This window comes from Cydia splendana, chromosome 4 (genome assembly GCF_910591565.1).
Source record: "Cydia splendana chromosome 4, ilCydSple1.2, whole genome shotgun sequence".
NCBI lineage: Eukaryota > Metazoa > Arthropoda > Insecta > Lepidoptera > Tortricidae > Cydia > Cydia splendana.
Window position 1 is genome coordinate 13,975,774 of NC_085963.1, and position 22,543 is coordinate 13,998,316.

A 22,543-nucleotide genomic window follows, 5' to 3' on the forward strand; every position below is an offset into this window, starting at 1 on the left:
TAAATGTAAACTCTTATTCATACTCATACTCATTTATTTAATTTCTCTTAAAATGCCTTTAGAGCGGTCGGTCGTGTATATTGACGTTACAGTGGATTTCGTTTGATGAAGAATACTGTTGATATGTTTTAAAATAAATGTATGTTTCAATTGGGTGAGTTGTACTTCATAACTCAAGCACACTATAGCAGATTTTTCATAGTCATATTGTAAATCGTTGTATGGCTCTATCCATGCCAAAATTGCAGCTATTTCTGGGTTAGGCATAATAATTAATTATGGAATATTCTACAACGTATTTACCACTTACAGATATAAATAAACTACTACGTTTGCAATCACCAGTGATTGACACATGATAAATACTAATCAATTTTATCAGCGGTCAGCACCTACATGACATTAGGTCTTTCGCAGCGATGTAGTTTGTATAGTTGTATGTTAAAATAGTTGAAGTTATGAATTCATAATGTAATAGAAAAATATTTTTTTATATAATTCGACTAAGATAATATACACGACCGACCGCTCTAAAGGCATTTTAAGATAAATTAAATAAATGAGTATGAGTATGAATAAGAGTTTACATTTATGGCAAATGTCGACTCCATAGCTTGCTATTAGTCTTACCATGCGACAAAAACTCCGATGCCTGGTAATGACGAAATTACCTAGCACTTTACGTCGCCGTCGCCGCTAAGACGTTCCTGTACCGACTTGTTCGACATCCGCATCCGCATAAGTTCCGCATCGATTTTATGCGGATGCGGATGCAGATGCGGATGTTGAAAATAATGCGGAAGTTCTGCGGATGCGGATGCGGATGCGAATATTCGCACCATCCCTGCTATTTACAACTCCAACTAGACTTGCCTGTTACTTTACTTGGACATGCCTGCCTGCTATCATTAAACATTAGGCACAAAAGTACAATGAAAGTACCTAAGTGTAATAAAAACATTTTACGCATAGAACTAGACGCAAGAAGCGAGGCGAGACGAGAAGGGTCGCTGAAGATAAGAGAGGCGCGGCGCGTGCTTGTGAAGGTTCTCTGCACCTCCTTTTTTACAGGTACCTACTACCTAGTACTATGTATTATTTATTTTATTCTGTGCTCTACGTACTACTGCCACTGTCGGTGCCAAATAATAAGCTCTGAGGTACCTTAGGGCCCTTTGGACTAAAACACACACTTAAACCTTACTTACTACTATACTTTAGAGAGCTTACTAATATAGGCCCTAAGGGCGTCCGCTAGCTCCAGTGATCACAATCAGCGCCATCTATTTCAGCTGTTCATCTATTTCAACTACATTTTTTTCTTAGATCTTACCTCAAATCAATGACACTAACAAATTATTATGTACCTATAGGTACCACATTCGACGTATATATAAATTGGCTCAAATTCGGTCAAAAAGTTTGTAACTAACACAACCAACATTGGTGATAATATAATAAAAGAGGAAATTATCTTTTTATCTTAGAAAATAAAGAAAAATGAAATACATATCTGAAAATGTGGTTTGAAAATAACGGGATTTTTATGAACTTTGACGTGGAAATGGCGACTGTAAAGCACGCAGTTACGTGTCTTATTACACGTAATTCTGTATATTGTTGAACAGTCTACTAATTTAGTTGTCTCTGCATCTATGAAGCCGTGACGTCAGGGAAGGAATGGGGGCCGGGCCTGAACACGTGCCCCTATGGTTGTGATAAAGCACGTGTGGTATGTTTACCGAGTGGGACACAAACATTTGCAAACAACATGTGCATCGAGAATTGATGATCGAGATCAAATCTTGACATATTAATGAAACATCGCATTAATGGTACCTAGTAGGTAACATATATATAGGTCGTTGAACAGATGAAGGTTACACACAGGTAGTAGGTACCACCCTATCAATACTACTTTCACAGAGCTGACTTAAATATTTTTGACTCAAATATGCCCAATGTTGTAACGATCTATTAAACTGTTACTACGCGGCATTGTTAATATTTTCGTAGATAATTTGCTTACGGACGTTGGACGTTACTATAGTGAACATTTAATTAGGACTTATAATGCTAAAATTAAAATTTCCAATTATAAAGTAACTGTAAGTAGGACAACGACATGTCTGATAAGCATTTCCTTAGTTTTCATTGTGTAAACCTGAAATGGCCGGAAGTTGGTATCCAAAACATCGATTGCCAGTGTCAAACGTGCCGTTTAAATAACAAATATTCCTCAGAAACATAAAAAGAGCCTCGTCTAAATAGAAGTAACTTCTCTGTACCTACTTATACACAAATTGACCTTACCGAAATAATATTCGGTTACTAAACTCTATCTCAGCTTTTTCAAGGAAGTTCTTTCTTAGCTACGGCTTTTTATGTAGTAAAATATATACACTTTTACCACATACTTCTTCTTCTTAATTTGTCGTATCGCTCTTGACAGAGCGGTCGTGGTCACGTTCAGGCGTCCGCATCGGTAGTAGAGACGGACACAGCTCTTCGCACGACCTCCCGCCATCTCTCCCTGTTGGCAGACTGTCTGGCACAGTCAGATAGGTACGCGTTTTCCCACTGCGGATTTTATTTGGTCACTACATACATATTTTGGTAAATTAATTTAATATTTAATATCCACGTGTCCTATTTATGTTGTATTTCACCTCTCGTCAGCGTCCCGTAATTCTCCACGAGGCATCCTCAAGAGATGCCGGTTTCTCTTCTAGCGGCGCCGGAGCCATCTATATCTCCTTAAGGTCCTTAGCAAGTCAATATTTTCCTAGCAGGTATTACGTCAGTTTTAATTTTGTAAATTAGTAGGTACTTACTTATGTTTCTGGCAATCATTAATCAAACTAACGATTCATTTGTTTTCTTTCCCCGTGTCCAGGCTGAAACGCGAAACATTGTTTTGTATGTCATACAACCTCGAGCTCCAATCAGTTTTGTCAATCAATTTGTGCCTATATAAATCGCGTCGTGTGTACTAAGATGTCATTTCTTCGGTCGCCTACGCTTGCGACGTATACATATTAATTGTGCGTGGAAATTAAACCGTTTGACTTTGACCAGTGAAGTGTTTTTATCTGTGTGATATAATAACTAAACGGAAATGAAGATATTAATGAGAGCGGACACCCATTACAGCATAGCAGTTCGGAGTGAATATGAGGAACCAAAGTATACATTTTCACAGGTAAGTGCGGAGTGCGGACATAATTGTCTCTGAATACCTATATTGTTTTGGTGCTAAAGACATTGAAAAATAAGTTCTTTTCCCGAAAGTTGAGAGTTCTGGATTTCAAGTTGAGAATTTGTACCGGCAGAAAGCGCTGCCGTTAGCCGTGTCCCAAAATTGTAGCCAACACAGACGTAGGTAACTACGAGTAGGTACGGGTAGGTAGGTACGAGGAGGTAGGTTAGTAGGTAGGTACTTACATCAAATATCTACTCTCTTCTTCTCCCTCGCGTTAACCCGGCATTTTGCCACGGCTCATGGGAGCCTGGGGTCCGCTTGACAACTAATCCCATGATTTGACGTAGGGGAAACTAGGCCTTATTGGGAATTAGTCCGGTTTCCTCACGATGTTTTCCTTCACCGAAAAGCGACAATATTTCGTACATAAGTTCAGAAAAACTCATTGGTACGAGCCGGGGTTTGAACCCGCGACCTCCGGATTGAAAGTCGCACGCTCTTACCGCTAGGCCACCAGCGCTTCCAAATCAAATATCTACTATAGGTATGTATGTTTTAATGTAGGAACAAAAAAAAAACAAAAGGAGGACTGAAATGCACTCACTTTAAGAACCAAAGAACTATTTTAGAGTTAGACCAAGCTCAGTTGGCAGTTGGTCTAACTCTAGGGTACCTACTCTTGTAATTTATCTCCCGAACAGGTTATCCCTTCCCTACACGGGATGAATTTCGGAATAAAAAATCCAACAAAAATCCACACGTGCATAAACCCAAGTTTTTCGTGAACTCATAGTCAATATCTACAATACCGACACAGACAAAGTACCGCAAATACACACTACCTGATGGCTCGCGCTAGACCGGGCCGGGGCCGGGCCAGAGCTTCCGGTGATTCGTTTTCTACAGCACCACGTGATCAGTGTGATCACCGATCAGCTGTCATAGAAAATGACATGTCGGACTTCTCGGCCCGGGCACGGCCCGGTTTATCGTGAGTCATATTTTAATGAATTTTTGGAACATTGGGTTATGTTTTGATACTTGTGTTCTTGTCAATATTTAATATCTGCTCCTATGATAAGTAAGAGATAACTTTTTAAAGGTTCTTCACGTATTAACAGTAGTTTCTAGTAGTTTTCTACTAGCTAATAAACCTGTAGGAATGTCTGAATATTAATGCGTTGTATTACATATAGCAAAGTATGGCGAATGTAGCATTTAACACGGTGATTCGAGTTGCCCTTGGCAATTGATTTATACCTACCTATAAAACCAATTATATTACAGCGAACATAATTACTTATTTTCTTTAATTTCCTTTTCCTTTATTGTTTTGAAATAAAATAATAACAAAAATCTGTCATGGTTTCCTACTTTGCGTACGGTCTACCTAATTTGTCGGTCTTGTCGTTGACACAGCGACAGCAACTATTCTTCTTTTTTTTTAATTTGTATTAGGTATCTATACATAATTAACTCTCGCATGTTCCATACCTACTGACAACAACACCCTTCCAGTAGTCGAAATAGCTTAAAATTCGAAGACCGTTTGTAAAATGAACCAGACTATTACTAAATAAACTAACACTGTGCAGCAGTGTAAAAACATAATTTAAAGATATTATTAGTACAATCAGCAGCAGAAGTAGCTAGGCGAGTAAAACCTATGTTCAATTCAAATTGTTCTTCACTACGCTCGTCGATCATTTAAGTCTAAACAATAAAGTTTAAAGTATCAGGTGCACCAACTTACTTTGCCAGACTGGTCAACGTCACTCAGCAATTAACTGAAACTTCCCATACTTACAACAAAAAAATAGTAAGAGGTAGGTTTTAACTGTGAAAGACAGCTAGGTGCCCTTGAGAGACACCTTATTTACTTTAAAAGCATATATACCTATAAGTCTGATTTTTGATTCAACTAAACTTCAACAGATGACTGTTACAGTACAGACATCTAGAATTATGATAGCGGATCAGCAATACGCAATTTACTTAAGTTTGGGTTTGATTGTCGATCAATATGAGTTTGGTTTTGGTTGTCTAAGAAAAAAATAACTACGCATGAAAATACGCTCTAGTGGACTGTACTCGCAAGTGGGTACAATCAGTGTTTATTAGATCCTAAATTAATAACAGCAGACAGGCAGGCCACACCTCTAGCAGTTGCTCTGGTCGCACACGTTCATGCTAGGTCAGTGCACTTTGTACTAGTGGAGTTACTTTTATTGTTGAACTTTCACACTTTTAGACGAGAATAGGATTAAGGATGACTCACGGTAGACCAGGCCGGGGCCGGGCCGGAGCTTCCGGCGCTTCGTTTTCTATGAAAAGCACCACGTGATCACCGTTCAGCCGTCATAGATATGACATGTCGGGTGCCTCGGCTCGGGCACGGCCCGGTCTAGCGTGAGTCCTCTATTATTAAAATAATGGTTAAATTTAATTTCGGATTTCACGCTTAAGATAATTAGTCTGTTTGAATGGCTTGGTAATTAATTTCATATTTGCATTTTTAAAATAAATATATATTATTTTTACAGGTACTAGCAGCCATAGCCGTGTCACTGGGATCAATGGTTGTTGGGTTTTCATCGGCTTACACCTCACCAGCTCTCGTCACCATGCAAAATGACACAACATTAAACGTTTCAGAAGAAGAGGTATGCTTTACGAAGCAATTAACTCATTAATATAGGGATAGAGGTCAGAAACCATTCTTTCTAAAACCAAAATTGATTCAAATACACTAACATAACAATTGACTCCTTGCCGTTCCCGATGTAAAGGTGCACAGTGCACATGATGCTTGTGGCCTTTCGACGCTGGATTATAAATTTTGAAACAGCCTCTTTTGTTTAAAATATTTTTGTGAAGATTGCAAATAAAGTAGTAATTTATTGCAAATGTTAGATAGGTAGCTTTTTATAATGAGTTGTGTTTACACTACACAATACACATGGTGGGAGTTAGATGCCGCGTAAATTTACTAGACAGTCAGGCGCGTAGGTATGCTTGTTTTGTACCACTTTTGTTTTAAACCAAATGTACTTTTTATTGTTGACAGGCAAGCTGGGTCGGAGGTTTGATGCCACTAGCGGCCTTAGCGGGCGGGGTGATTGGTGGACCTCTCGTCGATTACATCGGCCGCCGCAAAACCATACTCTTCACCGCCCCACCCTTCTTCGTAGCCTGGATCCTTATTGCAACGGCTACAAGTGTCCAATTAGTTCTAACAGGACGTGCCATCTGCGGTCTATGTGTAGGCATCGGATCATTGGCTTTTCCCGTGTATTTGGGTGAAACTATCCAGCCCGAAGTCCGCGGCGTATTAGGACTATTCCCTACCGCTATAGGAAATATCGGTATACTTTTATGCTACACTGCTGGAAAGTATTTAAATTGGTCGCAACTAGCGTATTTAGGAGCAGCCCTGCCTGTCCCATTCTTCATTCTCATGCTATTGATCCCGGAGACTCCGCGCTGGTATGTAAATAATAATCGTTTGGAAGACGCTAAAAAAGCTTTACAGTGGCTTCGAGGGAAAAATGCTGTAATAGACAACGAAATCCGAGACATACAACTAACGGAAGCCGAGACGCAAGATTCCGAGTCTACTATTCGAGAGCTATTCAGCAAAAAATCCATGAAGTCCATTTGTATTTCCTTAGGATTAATGGCGTTCCAGCAATTGTCCGGTATTAACGCAGTTATATTTTACACTGTAAAAATATTCAAAATGTCCGGGAGTTCAGTTGATGAAAATTTGTCAACAATTATAGTAGGAATTGTTAACTTTGTGTCCGTATTTATAGCGACTGGTTTAATTGACCGTTGTGGGAGAAAAATACTTTTATATATTTCTTCCGTAACTATGATACTTACTTTGGCCATTCTTGGCACTTTCTTTTATGTTCGAGATAATATGGGCCTAGATGTCGCGACTTTAGGATGGTTGCCCCTGACTTCGCTCATGGTGTACTTGTTAGGTTTTTCAATGGGATTCGGTCCAATACCTTGGCTAATGATGGGGGAGATTTTGCCAGCAAAAATTAGAGGTCCAGCTGCATCGATCTGTACGGCATTTAATTGGTTATGCACATTCGGTGTGACCAAATCATTCCATAATCTAATAGATGCCATTGGTCCTAATGGTGCGTTCTGGCTATTTGGTTGTATCTGTTTCGTGGGCTTATTCTTTGTGGTAGTGTGTGTGCCTGAAACCCGAGGGAAGAGCCTTGAGCAGATTGAGAATAAGCTCACAGGTAGACCCAAGGGAAGAACACGCAGACTTAGTTCGATAGCTAACATTAAACCTTTGCCAAGTGGTTGCTAGTAGTTAAGAAGAATGAAGTAGCCAATGACTTATAAAAGTAAATTAAAATAATATCGAATGACAAAATCGGTAATGTTAATTAGTTTATAAATAAATTTTATAAACTAAAGTTAATGAGAGATGCTACTTATGTGCAGCAATAACATTTTTGACGTATTTTGCTAATCAAGAATTTCATTATTAGATGTATAACTAAGATATTTAATAGGTACTTAATCTTATTATTTGTAGTCACCTAATAAATATATTTTGTGAAATATTTACCTAGTCCTGTTTTGTTAGAATAATTAGCAAATAGGAAAGTGGTGTAAGGTGGTGGTACTGGTGCTCGATGCGGTCCCAGTACATGTCATCTCGAAACTTAAGTCATTGTCAAATAGAAGTGACAGCAGGGAGTCATCCATATTGACCATTAGCATGTCGAGCACAAGTACCACCACCCTAACTATAACTATATTTTATAAACACACTAACAGTTTAGTAAAAACTTACAATACCATTGAATCTCAACAGTTTACGGCGTAACAATTTATAGGTAAGTTTATACGCGTCCAATTAATTTATACGCGTAGGTGTATATTGTTCCTCTGTAGTCTAAATCAGTATTTCATGACAAATTGAAAAAAAAAAATCTCGATCGTCCGCGTCAACACTGTAGCAACGGTTCAGTAATGCTGCTGCAGTCGTCATCCGGGTGTCATCTTTAAAGATAACTCACGTTAGACCGGGCCGTGTCTGGGCCGAAGCTTCCGGCGCATCGTTTTCTATGTAAAGCATCACGTGATCGCCTGTAATGTCATAGAAATGTAAGTGCCGCGCCGGAAGCTCCGGCCCGGGTAGGGCCCGGTCTAACGTGAGTCATCCTTTACGGGCTGCTGTTAAGATGTTTCTCTGGTTCGATATCAGTATTTGCTTCAACTTCTGCAACTGTGGATTTCCTATTTTAGTCATTGTTTCTTTCGTTTCTTGATATCAAGTGCAAGCAAAATGTTGTCTCTTGTCCGAAGAAGTTATTAGGTTATTACGCTTATATTGTGCCTTACTGTTCAATACAGTGTGCAAACTGTTGTATATTGTAGCGATTGATTGAGCCTGTCAATGTATGATTGATCGCAATTAGTAGTCTCAAATGCTGAGCGATGATATGTGATTGTTTGCGAATGCCATGTTCATAATATTATGTAGGTACTATGATTAGTATCATTTAAAATTTGATTAGGTACATTATAATATCACTTTTTAGTACCTATTTGAAAATCATCATTTAAAAGTAAATTCTACCAGTCAATATAAGGAAACAACTGAAAAATTGCATCAAATTACTTTGTTACTATTGTAGGTAAAATGAAACTTTCTCGTTAGTTTTTGAACAATCAAGAGAGATATTTAGCTATTTGCAGTAGTAACCTGAATGAATAATATCATCATCAACATTATTTTTTATACTTATATATATATATATATATATAAAAATATGAATATTAGCAAAGCAATATTTTTGTTTTAATTATTTCTTATTATGTGTATAAGAATAAAACTGTTATAAGTTAAAAATGAAAATGATAATAGATCGGTAAGATCAGATTTTTTAAACATTAATTAAAACCCATTCTTGAAATAGGTTTGTGTTTTTATTTTATTCTACCTAGTTCATCTACCTAGTAATTCTCGAGTAGGTGATTTCAGCCATAAGGATATTCTCGTAATTGTACGTGTCAATTACAATATAAAAAAATACAAATAATAAAGATTAAAAGTTTCTGACAAAATTATAACAACTTACAAATATACAAACAGATAATCTCTTTTTCTCTCTGTCTCTCGCCATAAACACATAGGTAGGTATACCATTTCAGTTCAGAAATGATTAAAAGCAGTTTCCGACTAGACTCTCTAGAGTTGTAATTTTGTATTGAATTTTGGTTTTCTAGTATCGCTCCTGGCAGACCTTTCAAGTAGGGACCTGTCCTACCTAGTCTACCCTACCTACTGTGGGAAATAAAATTGTCAAAATTTTATTTTATTTTTAACCGACTTCAATTTCATAGAAGGAGGAGGTTCTGTATTCGGTTGTGGCTATGTATGTTCACCGATTACTCCGACATCCGTAGTCCGATTTGAGTAATTATTTTTTTGTTTGAAAGGAGCTACCTTCGAGTTAGTCCCATTTTAATTTAGTTCTGTTCTGATGATGGGATCCATGAGGAATTGAGGGAACTCCTCAATTTTTAAAGGCACATGCATGGTGTTTTGGGCGTTTTCTTAAGCAACTCGAGCATTTTCTCCCGAAAACCACCAATTTGATGAAGTAGACCTGATGATGATGATTATTTTGATGATAATAATAAATATATAAATAAATATAAATATTAGGGGACATCTTACACAGATCAAACCTAGCCCCAAACTAAGCAAAGCTTGTACTATGGGTACTAGGCGACGATATACATACTTGTATAGATAAATACATACTTATATACATAGAAAACAACCATGACTCAGGAACAAATATTAGTGTTCATCACACAAATAAATGCCCTTACTGGGATTCGAACCCAGGACCATCGGCTTAGCAGACAGGGTCACTATCCACTAGACCAGACCGGTCGTCAATAATAATGATGATGATTTCTTTAAATGTAAGTATGTTCAGCGATTACTCCGGCACCTGTGATCCGATTTGAGTAATTCTTTTTTTGTTTGGAAGAAGTTATATACCTCCAAGGTGTTTCCGTATTATTTTTGGTTCTGGTCTGATGATGGAATCCATGAGGAATTGAGGGAATTCCTCAATTTTTAAAGGCACGTGTCAAGTGATTTCGGGGTTTTCTAAAGTAACTCGAGCATTTGCTTCCGAAAACCACCAATTTGATGTACTGCAACTGTAGCCTTACCACGAGTTTGACATTGACATATTCGCTAACGTCTTATGCATCTAAATGTAACTTTTTATGCATCTCGCTCACATTAAGGTTAGTACGAGCGAGATGCATAGGAAGTAAGTTACACACATGCTAGCGAATATATCATGTCAAACTCGTGGTAAGCTGGTAAGGCTACTGATGGGGGCTTAGGGTTAGGAGTTAAGGGGTCGGGGAATGCCGGTTGAAGGGTTGCTGGGTCAGGATCGAGGGGTTCCTGGATCAGGGGTTGATGTGTTGTGAGGTTGAGTGATCGGGAGGCTGAGGGATTGGGTAATTGGCGGGGCGGGCGGATGGATTTAGTTGACAGGAATTATAATTTCCCAGACGGACTCGAGAAAATTCCTGGTTCAGGGTCGAGGGGTTCCTGGATCAGGGGTTGATGCGCTGTGAGGTTGAGTGATCGGGGCGTTGAGGGATTGGGTCAGTGGCGGGCGGAGGATGGATTTAGTGTAGTAGTGACAGGAATTATAATTTCCCAGACGGACTCGAGAAAATTCCTGATTACATATTTATTAAAGTAATAGGTACACGAATTTAGTGTTAAACATGATCTTGTTTTTCATTCATGCGTCGCGCTCTTAACAATGCGTTAAAACTAAAAATGGAAAAATAAAAACTTTTTACAAAAAAAAAACAAACCGACTTCAAAAAGGATGAAATAAAATATTATCCTTTTTGAAGTCTATGCGTTACCAACTGATATGTTTGAAGTCGGTGTCAAGCCAAGTAGTAACTATACCAGTCAAAAATAATCAGCTTTATGGCTATAAATCCCATTAGAACTGTACTAATAACTATTACAAATGTGTAAGTAATTCTGTCTGCCTCTTTGTCGCCTTTTCATAGCTAAACAACTGAACCGCTTTAAGTGAAATTTGGCAAGAAGGTAAATTTCTTGAATTGTTTTATATTTTAAAATATAGTCCTCTGGATAAGGGACGGGAAATTACTCAGTCCCAATCTCACACTTGCGTGCTATAGACTGTTCGAGCATTAGTAGGAAATGCTCTTTAAAAAAATCGACGGGAAAAAAATGCACTGGACTTCCACTAATAAATGTGCCGACAAACATGGTACGGACGGCGCCAAGAAGGTTTGATCGTGTGTTCTGAGGTGTGTTCTTAGATGCAATCGACGTCAAAGATATGTTTACACTTTTGCACCTTACTCCTTTGTAATAGGGCGAAAAGTGTAAACATATTTTTAACGTCGACTGTACCTACAGAAAGTACGTTCATTGTCGTCGCGTAAGGCAATCCAACGTAGGTACATCCTTATCGAATCGCCCCAAAATCATGGTATGCTTCAAATTTTGGCTTGGCACCGACTTCAAACATATCAGTTGGTAACGCATAGACTTCAAAAAGGATAATATTTTATTTCATCCTTTTTGAAGTCGGTTTGCTTTTTTTTGTAAAAAGTTTTTATTATATTAGTGTATGTACTAGCACGTAGATTAATACAAATATACCTAAATTGATTTTATTTGCGATAGCATTACTGTAGCATCCAAGTTCATGGGCAGCAACCAAATACTTGATGTCATTTGGGTAGCGACATCCTGAACCTAAAACAAATGAAAATATACTTTTTCTAAATTATACCTATTAGCAGAAGTAACGCACAGAGCACAGGCTAAGCTTAAAGGTAAATAATGCATTTAGACTGGAAACCAAATATATCAAAGGAACAAAAGCCTCCTTTTGTCCCTTTGATATGAAATGCTTTAAAGCAAAATTTTACAGTTTGATTGTAGACTACACTATTTAAAAAAGTTACGTTACGGTAACCATATATTTATCTTATGGTGACCACGTCACTTTCTGTGACATTCTGAAAACAGATCAGAATGGTACACCTCAGGCTCTCAGCTGAGCCGGAGTTCATGTGGTACAGAATGTATCTATAGTTGGACAGAACATCATTTACCTTTACACTGAGGTGTGAGAGGCACTGTCGCAGACGCAACTGTTAAATAGAACGGTGGACAACTTTCCACTGAGGTTGCTTGGTGGCATGCTTCTGCTAGGCTTATTTCCACTGCGCTGGCACTGGTGGCCGATTGACATGTCACATCCCCAGGCACGGAACCAGTGGTCTGGTTACGCCTATATAAAAAAGAATTAATAAATATACAATCGTAGGGAAGACGTAACTTATATGCTCTTCGTGTGGTGACAAAAAATAAACTCATTTCGCGCGTGACCTAATTTCACATACTGATTTAAAGCATTACCATTGATCATTATTAGGTTTAAGATTAACGAAAGATTGAAATTGACTAAAAATTAATTTTGAGAACATTTGAAACATTCTTATATGTGCCGTTCCTTTGAATGTGAACTCGTGAAGTCGTGAATGTTCTTCCCACACAAACGGAGAAATATAAAGAAAACAATTCCAGAAATGACACACCTTAAGGTACTTATATAGTATCTTTGTGTCTTCTACACACGTACCTTGGAAAAGAGTCCGTTCTAGAGTAACATACCGATAGGCTAGTTGAATCTTGGGTTTGAAGTCTCAACAATCTCAAAGGGTTGTTTACAAAAAAGTAATTTGGTATTATTCTGTATAAATTAATGCCGTTAGCGTCCACGTAGTCTTCAAAACCGATGGTTCCCGAGTTACGGTCATTCCAATCTGTACTGCATAGAGGGTTCACAATTCTTCTTTGACCTAAGTGTTAATTTTTTTGTTAGATACATGCACTCTGCTGCATATTTAACCGACAACTGATTTTGATTTACTTATAATGTCATTGGATTTCAAGATTTTAAATGAAAAATTGTTGGAGTCGATATATTCGTATAACTAAATAGGTACAGAATATAATACTGAGGTAAGTAATTTAAGAAAAACATAAAGTAGCATCAAAGTTTCAAAAAAAAAATACATACTCGTTCTAATGTTTTCAAGCAAACTAGATAAAATTTCTGGTGATTCTCTGGCCGATGACAATGTCACCGGTATAAAATCACTTCTAGAACGAAGTAATGGTGCAACGGTCTCACTTCCTGATGACGATGATGCGAACACCAAACGTAAGTCTGCAAGTAACAAACTAAAAAGGTGAGCTAATAACAGTAATAACTGTCAACTAACTATTTATAAAACACATTAGAGACGTTGTAATCTCACAAAGTAGGTATGATAGTACTTTGATTACAGGATATTTCCCGTCGCCACAGGATATAGTACAATTATAAATCTCAGTAACGTTAAATGGGGTTATATCAATAAATTGGCGTTTACAGATTATTAGTACCTGGAGCAAAGCGCCTTAGCCAAATAACATGGTTCATAGCTTGATTCCAGTCGTTACCCGTGAGTGGTATGGTATCTGAGAGAAAGAGAGCTACTGTAGCATTTCCTCCAGAATATTGCAGTGACATTTCTGTCGCTGCTTGTGTTGTCATCAATTCTCGAATCGAATTTAACGATTTAACTACATCGAGGGTACCTGGAATTAACATAACTTGGCATAACATATAGATTTAATTGTCGATGCTCTCGTGAACAAGCAAATGTTATTTCAGATTGAAGAGGTATACTAATCCTAAAATGCATTTCACTTACCTATCTGCGCTCTGTATCTGAGAGCAAAATCAGTGTAGAATTTTGCTGCAGAAAACGTTTTATCAATAATCACTTCACCAGTTTCTGGGTGAAGAAGAGTTATACTAGATCCGTGTTTGCCAACTTCAATATTGTCAACTATATAAGATATCAAATTGCGGTTTATTTCTGAAGTTATTAAAATTAAATTCACTTTTGGTCTTATCATTTGGCTGACAGATACCGGGCAGAGAGGATCACTATTCATGTTGAGAGCTGGAAAATAAGTAAATAGGTAAAATATGCCTTAATATTAGAACTATGGGTCAAAGAAAATTTGAGAGCATGCTTACGTATGTACGAATGGAAAGCAATCACAGTATTGTTGACGAATTGCTCTATCCCCCTTATGTTGGTGGTCCCTGAGAGTGAAGACGCGTGGTACAGGGCTATTGCTGGACCTAGGCTCCGCTCAATCAAGGTCGTGGAAGGAGCGATGTCTGGTATGAGCACTATGCGATTGCATGCCCGGAACCGGGGCTCGTGCATAATTCCATTCTAAAAATAGACTAGGTTGATTTAGTATTTCCAAAATTTACTAAGCCTTGATTACATTGTGATAACTAGAGCGACGAGAGAAGGCATTCGGTCGACTGTTTGATTGGTATAACTGTAAAATAAGTAGGTATTAAGGACTAGAGAATGTAAGAAGAAGTAGCTCAATCAATATATACTTTACCGAAGTATAATACATGTCTATTAGCTGAGACAGCCTCAACTCCGGAAACGCGTTCACATTAGACAGTCCCAGTTCGCTGAGGATGAGTCCATCCAAACCGCCTCGGATCTCAGCGTCAGTAAGTTCCAGATCTGTCGTGCGGGTATGAAAGTAATGCCGGTTGGCGTAAGAACTGTTCCAGCCGCCAGTACCTCCCACTGTTATAGAATTCCGCGTCATTCCTTGTCTGATTGCAGTCTCAGCAATATCTCCTTTGGAAAAATAAAAACAATCTTTATTTAGTTAAATTGTAATTAATTAAACTTTATAAAATGTTTCCGCCATTGCCAGCATTTTAAGTATTTGTCTAGTTAGTAGGTTAGAAACTTAATAAAATTATTGTATGATTCCCATAGGTATTTCATTATTGTATTTTGTGATAGTCTCTGGCAATGCAGGCTATGGCAATGGTACTTTTTTCTTACGTAGTTATATGTCATCTCTTTGAGTTAACAGAACAAGAATTTCTGAGTTTCTCTTGTGTAATAAAAGTAGAGCTGAACTAACTTGATGATAAGTAGATAATATCACGTTAGTTAATCTTTACTCTTTACTCAATTAGTTCAAAACTTACCTGCTACAGTAGCCGCATATCTATTGTTAACGACAATCGAGCTGTCAGTGAACCCCGACTTCAGGGTAACCAGGTCTGACACCAGCACGTTTTGTTCCTCCAGCCCTGCAGAAATACCTGCTATCACTGGGCCCATGGCGACATCACCCCACGGGGTAGACACTACGCCAGTCTCTATTGGACAATTGGTTGTTCCTAAAATTTGACGGCCGAAGTGATCCTTGATGCCGCTGAAATGGTTTAGTAATAAGTACAGTGGAAACTGGATAAGTGGAACCTGGGTTAGTGGAAAACCTCTTTAAGTGGACCCAGGTTCTCGGTTCCAGTCCCTTGGCAACGAATTACCTCTATAAGTGGAATTTTGGGACCTCTATAAGCGGAATCCATTTTTTCGAAAATTTCTTATTTTTACCTCTGTAACTGGAAGCAGCCGTCTCCGAAACCTCTATGAGTGGAATAGCTCGGCGTTATAAAATTTGTATTTTTAATAAACCGTCACAAGGAGGGTAGTTTGTTTCGTTAACATTATGGTTCGTGTTTTAACTACGTATTTTGTATGAGATCACACATCGTTCAGTTTTTTGACATTGGAAATGTCTTTTCGTTCGCTCCAGTATACGGTCCGATTTCACGAAAAAGTGCGATCCCCTTATATCTCGGAAAGTTGTGAAGATATGATATTAAAAAATAGGCTCAAAAGACGCATAATCACGAGAGCTGTAAGGTGCAAAAATAATTATACGAAAAAGTCAAAAACAAAAAAAGTTATGGTCGAAATAGTAAAAATAAAATTCAATTTTTTCCGAATTTTTGATTTTGGTGCTCGATAATTTGGAAACGAAGAATGATATCAAAAATTTGAGAAAAACGGCTCTGGACAATTTAGTCAGCTACAATTTGAGCCTAAAACAAAGACGATCGGGTTAAGGGTTTGCCCTGTAGCCTAACCTTAAAATAGTCAAAAAGTTAGAACGACATTTTTCACAGGACATTTATGACTTCATGTTTCGCAGAGTTCGTTATCGGTGTTTGTTGTGAATTATCGGGATTATGACGGCAGAATAACACTTGCACTGCGTGGGCTTTCAAAATCGTTGCAGATTTTTCTTGGTCTAACTCTATCTATCCTGTTTGAGACGGGCGTAGATAACGCACTATTCGACAATCTATGCATTATTGTGGTGGTGGAAATAGAAATAGAGATAGAGGCAGAGGCAGAGGTAGAGGTAAAGGTAAAGGTAGAGAGGGAGTGGGAGAGGGAGAGGGAGAGGGAGAGGGAGAGGGAGAGGGAGAGGGAGAGGGAGAGGGAGAGGGAGAGGGAGAGGGAGAGGGAGAGGGAGAGGGAGAGGGAGAGGGAGAGGGAGAGGGAGAGGGAGAGGGAGAGGGAGAGGGAGAGGGAGAGGGAGAGGGAGAGGGAGAGGGAGAGGGAGAGGGAGAGGGAGAGGGAGAGGGAGAGGGAGAGGGAGAGGGAGAGGGAGAGGGAGAGGGAGAGGGAGAGGGAGAGGGAGAGGGAGAGGGAGAGGGAGAGGGAGAGGGAGAGGGAGAGGGAGAGGGAGAGGGAGAGGGAGAGGGAGAGGGAGAGGGAGAGGGAGAGGGAGAGGGAGAGGGAGAGGGAGAGGGAGAGGGAGAGGGAGAGGGAGAGGGAGAGGGAGAGGGAGAGGGAGAGGGAGAGGGAGAGGGAGAGGGAGAGGGAGAGGGAGAGGGAGAGGGAGAGGGAGAGGGAGAGGGAGAGGGAGAGGGAGAGGGAGAGGGAGAGGGAGAGGGAGAGGGAGAGGGAGAGGGAGAGGGAGAGGGAGAGGGAGAGGGAGAGGGAGAGGGAGAGGGAGAGGGAGAGGGGAGAGGGAGAGGGAGAGGGAGAGGGAGAGGGAGAGGGAGAGGGAGAGGGAGAGGGAGAGGGAGAGGGAGAGGGAGAGGGAGAGGGAGAGGGAGAGGGAGAGGGAGAGGGAGAGGGAGAGGGAGAGGGAGAGGGAGAGGGAGAGGGAGAGGGAGAGGGAGAGGGAGAGGGAGAGGGAGAGGGAGAGGGAGAGGGAGAGGGAGAGGGAGAGGGAGAGGGAGAGGGAGAGGGAGAGGGAGAGGGAGAGGGAGAGGGAGAGGGAGAGGGAGAGGGAGAGGGAGAGGGAGAGGGAGAGGGAGAGGGAGAGGGAGAGGGAGAGGGAGAGGGAGAGGGAGAGGGAGAGGGAGAGGGAGAGGGAGAGGGAGAGGGAGAGGGAGAGGGAGAGGGAGAGGGAGAGGGAGAGGGAGAGGGAGAGGGAGAGGGAGAGGGGAGAGGGAGAGGGAGAGGGAGAGGGAGAGGGAGAGGGAGAGGGAGAGGGAGAGGGAGAGGGAGAGGGAGAGGGAGAGGGAGAGGGAGAGGGAGAGGGAGAGGGAGAGGGAGAGGGAGAGGGAGAGGGAGAGGGAGAGGGAGAGGGAGAGGGAGAGGGAGAGGGAGAGGGAGAGGGAGAGGGAGAGGGAGAGGGAGAGGGAGAGGGAGAGGGAGAGGGAGAGGGAGAGGGAGAGGGAGAGGGAGAGGGAGAGGGAGAGGGAGAGGGAGAGGGAGAGGGAGAGGGAGAGGGAGAGGGAGAGGGAGAGGGAGAGGGAGAGGGAGAGGGAGAGGGAGAGGGAGAGGGAGAGGGAGAGGGAGAGGGAGAGGGAGAGGGAGAGGGAGAGGGAGAGGGAGAGGGAGAGGGAGAGGGAGAGGGGAGAGGGAGAGGGAGAGGGAGGAGGGAGAGGGAGAGGGAGAGGGAGGAGGGGAGAGGGAGAGGGAGAGAGGAGAGGGAGAGGGAGAGGGGGAGAGGGAGAGAGGGAGAGGGAGAGGGAGAGGGAGAGGGAGAGGGAGAGGGAGAGGGAGAGGGAGGGACCCGACTCGTCTTGATGAGCACTTAGGAGAGTAGTACCCAAGATAGAGCTGATGCTGAACCCTGGTTGTACCTAGCGGAACTCAGGTTTGGTGCAACATAGGCACACGCTGTTTTGGACACCCGATTCGTCATGATGAGCACATGGTAGAGCATTACCCAAGATAGCTGATGCTGAACCCTGGTCGTACCTATTGGAACTCAGGTTTGGTGCAACATAGACAAACGCTGTTATAGTCATCTCTCGTCGCGTCAAACTGCTGTCAAGAAAATTTCATATCTTGCAGCAAATGGGCAGCTGCCGATCACCACTTCTCGAGTTGACTACGGATTTGCCGTGTAATAATTTTCTTGTACTTTGAACATTAATATATCCTGCTTATTAATCGAAAAATGAAATATGTACCTATACTTATGCGCCACGGCGACAATTATTCAAACTTGGATACGCGTGTGGAAATTTTGCAATTTGTTTGTTCACATGCGTTATGTCCAGGATACTTGTGTTAGTCTAAGAATAAAATAATTATCATTCAACGTTGTAGTTTTATTTTGTAACTTTTTCCTTATCCAGACTTTCTCGTCGCTCAGCGACAATATTTTTTCGAATTCCGTAGATTCATTTCCAATGTGCTCGATAGTCGTGTGAGGCACGAAATCTGTGAATTTTTTGCATTAAAGTACAATCGGTACATTGATTTATTTAACCATACTGGTTTCTCTTGCATAAATAAATATTAGGAGTGATTTTGTTTTTGTAATTTTGAAAATTGTATACGAGTAGGTACTGTGGATTATTTACAGTATTGCTTTTTTTAAAGTCAGGATTACATACCTATTTTTGTTAATACATACATATCTACATACATATTTAATAAAAGATGATTATTTAAGTCTTGATCATACCATACGTGACCTCTATAAGCGACATTACTAGCATCCACAACCTCTCGCTAACAGAGGTTGTGGATGCTCTGAGTAGAGCCTCTGTAAGTGAGAAAATGTTTTATTTGAACCTGGTTTAGTGGAAAACTGGATAAATGGAAAACCTGGATAAGCGGAACTAAACAGCCGGTCCCTTGCGATTCCACTTATCCAGTTTCCACTGTATTGATAAGCAGTTATATTGTGATACCGTTAATGTATGTCTATTTAAAACGTTATCCAGAGAACAGTTTAGTATTAGGTATTTGATAACTAAGAAAAGGAGATTGCTTTGTATGCATAGATGCATATATATTAATAGTCACTATGAAAAATAAAAATATTTGTAAGGATTCGATAAGTTACGTTCCTGTAGCATCATTTCTCTGAAGCCAAATACATCCTAAGAAATATACTCAAATCTAAAAGTACCTATCTATCGGTATTCGGTAGGTACGCTTACAGGCCTATTTCAGAAATCCAGTTTTTTAAGAAGTTACAGCTATACTCAAAATAGCATCCACACCTATCACTTGTGTTTTGAATTCAGTGATCCGACAGAGTTATACTCACTCACTTCACATCAATGATCTCGATATCGTCAGCTTCTCTGTAGGCCGCCAGGCGCCCGCTGCGGTTTCCGGGCAGCGATATGCTTTTGCACGTCCATTCTTCGTCGCCTCTGGCGTTCAGTAATATGCTTGTAGACACCATGAAATGAAGTGCACACTGAAAATACAGTAGAAAATGTGTAAGACACTTTTCTAATTTGAATTACTTATAAAATAAATATATATCCACAAAATTAGATACTACATTAGATGACACTTAAGCTTCGATTAAAGCGGAAGTTACATTACGAAATTAGTGGCGTGAAACTAATTTTACCGTAAAATCGCACGGGGCACGAAATTGATTTGCATTCATGAAATTAATGCATGCATTACGAAAATATTAAATTACACGTGAAACTACATGGTACTTAAAACTAATGATGTCACGAAATTAATTTCACGCGACTAATTTCGTAATGGAATTCCGGCTTAGTGATAAATAAAAAGATGTAAGTAGTAATCGTTATAAATACTTATAATAAAATGGTAGTACATACATGATTGCAGCGTAATAGACTAAGGAGTCTGTAAACGTGATTTTGGGTCATCGCGCTAACCAAGTAAATAAGTAAAAAATTTGAAATTGATCGGCCAGGCCTTGATGATGCTGCCAGAAACTGATACCAGAATTTTTTACATTTTGCATCTTTGCATTTTATTAAACAGATAGGTAGATAAAGTTAGACCAAGAAAAGTCTGCAGCGATTTTGATGGCCCACGCAGTGTAAGTGTTATTTTAAATGTCAAACTCCTATGAAATTATTATGACGTATAAAATAACACTTGCACTGCGTGGGCTATCAAAATCGCTGCAGACTTTTCTTGGTCTAACTCTACCTATTTATTAATGTTACCTTTTCTTCAGGCGTTAGACTGTCTGTTGGCAAATTAAATTGGTTCCCTGGCAAAAGCTTATTTAACAGCAGCATGTTCTTATATATTGGAAATCCAGTAGCACTGTACGGTACTACGAACTGCTGCACTATCGCTGTCGGATCATATACTATTCCATCTTGTCTAAACCTGAAATAATGAATAAATATATTATTTAGTAAAGAAGTACTGTGAACTCTATTTTCAATCTCGTAAACAGAAAGCGACTGACTGCTGAGTTGTTAGTTCAATGCGCTATAGTTCGTCTTTTTAGCATTAGAAAGAAGGTAAGCGATCTTGACATGTCTTTTAATTGAAAAACGCTTTTTAAAATTAAGTAACTTTTATTTATGAAAGCAGAAGAATATAAATGATCGTATTAGATTCATAATTGTTACATATTTGCCGTGACTTATTTTTAAAACGTGTTTTTCAATAAAAAGACACATCAAGATTGTTTACCTTATTTCTAATGCTAAAAAAACTAACTATAGTTCAATGCATCATCATAAGTAAATATTTTGATCACTTTATTCACAATATAGCCTCAGTTTTCTCGTCGATCTAATTACATGCTAAATTTAAACAAAGCATATTTTATGTAGGCACATAATTTTATGTCTTGTATGACCAAACAACAAAATTTTAAGTAGAAACACTAACATATGCACAATGGCAGTAGATATTTGCCGTATATCTCCAACGGCATTAGGATGGTCTTCGATTTTCCTTATTATATCTAGCAACACTGGTAATGTCATTGGCGGTAAGTTATTTCTATCCAATAAATTAGGTTCACTATAACAATCCCTCAAAAATGGCGACAGCGTTTTGCCTGCAGTCTGAGCGAGTGATTTCAACACACAACCAAACAAAAGTATTGTTATTAACACTGTTTTATTCATTTTGTCTAATTTATATACTAAAACACTAAAATTAAGCAACGAAGTAGTTATTTCATTTCGTAGCTAGCTATTGTCTATGTGTGACTAAGGGACACTGTTATCATTGTATGGTTTCCAGTGAAACAATCTTATCTACGTGAGTAGGTTGATAATGCAGATAGCCGCTTAGCTCCCTATTAGGTCCACCTTGGAAATAGTGTTTGGATCACACGTTACATTTTAATGAATTCACGTAAAGCGTGTTTCCTACTTAACGTATTAGTTATATCGAAGAACAGATGCACTCGTAGCGATTTGGCTACTTCAGTTAGGCACACAGAATCTATTCTATTTAATTGCACAGATAATGAGGTTAAGCAAAACGATTATCACCGAGTACTCAAAATAAACGATCGATATCAAACTGTAGATGGTTGGCAGTCTTCAACTGTGCCTTTTTTTAGAAACTTCCTGCCTTGCACAACTAAACTGTGGAATGAACTGTCGCCTGCGGTATTTTCGGTCCGGTACAAACTTCAAACCTTCAAAGAAAGTGCGTACCTACCCCAACTTACAAGCCCTCTGAGATTGCGGGTGTCCATGAGCGACGGTAATCGCTTACCACCAGGCAGATCGTCTGCTCGTTTGCCCATATAATAAATTATTTAAAAAAAAGGACAAAATGGGTTGACTACAAATTATATTTAGTTACTTACAGAATTATTGAGGCGATTTGAATAAAAACTGTAAATTTACTGAAAATAGTTTATTTTTGTATAAAAACATAGGTTTAATGTCGTATATTTAAGTAATATTTTACATCAGTTATTTAATATTTGACATAATTATGTATGTATTTTATTCACACGATTTGCTACCCTGTTGAAATAAACAATCCTTATTAATATATATTTCTAATAAACAACTTAATTATTATATATTATTAATTACAATTGGTACGTATTATATAAGGCAGTTAAATTTAAAACTAAAGGCATTGTCACATTGTACATTATCAATATTATAAATACAACTCTTAGGT

The 22,543-nt window shown here is 39.4% G+C and overlaps 2 protein-coding genes across 2 annotated transcripts; one reads left to right on the top strand and one right to left on the bottom strand.

Moving 5' to 3' along the window:
* The first annotated feature begins 2,867 nt into the window (after positions 1-2,867).
* Positions 2,868-7,841, top strand: LOC134789964 (facilitated trehalose transporter Tret1-like). Its single transcript, XM_063760690.1, has 3 exons — positions 2,868-3,202; positions 5,746-5,865; positions 6,270-7,841. The coding sequence occupies exons 1-3, from the start codon at positions 3,119-3,121 to the stop codon at positions 7,536-7,538; spliced, it is 1,473 nt and encodes a 490-aa protein (XP_063616760.1). The 5' UTR covers positions 2,868-3,118; the 3' UTR covers positions 7,539-7,841.
* Positions 7,842-11,883: 4,042 nt separating this feature from the next.
* On the bottom strand, positions 11,884-21,645 carry LOC134789966 (uncharacterized). Its single transcript, XM_063760692.1, has 12 exons — positions 21,281-21,645; positions 20,599-20,767; positions 19,708-19,859; positions 15,373-15,602; positions 14,760-15,010; positions 14,374-14,578; positions 14,042-14,296; positions 13,731-13,925; positions 13,363-13,512; positions 12,922-13,141; positions 12,392-12,570; positions 11,884-12,029 (listed from the first exon to the last, which is right to left on the bottom strand). Exons 1-12 carry the CDS (start codon positions 21,520-21,522, stop codon positions 11,890-11,892), a joined length of 2,388 nt encoding a protein of 795 aa, XP_063616762.1. The 5' UTR covers positions 21,523-21,645; the 3' UTR covers positions 11,884-11,889.
* Between the last annotated feature and the right edge of the window lie 898 nt (positions 21,646-22,543).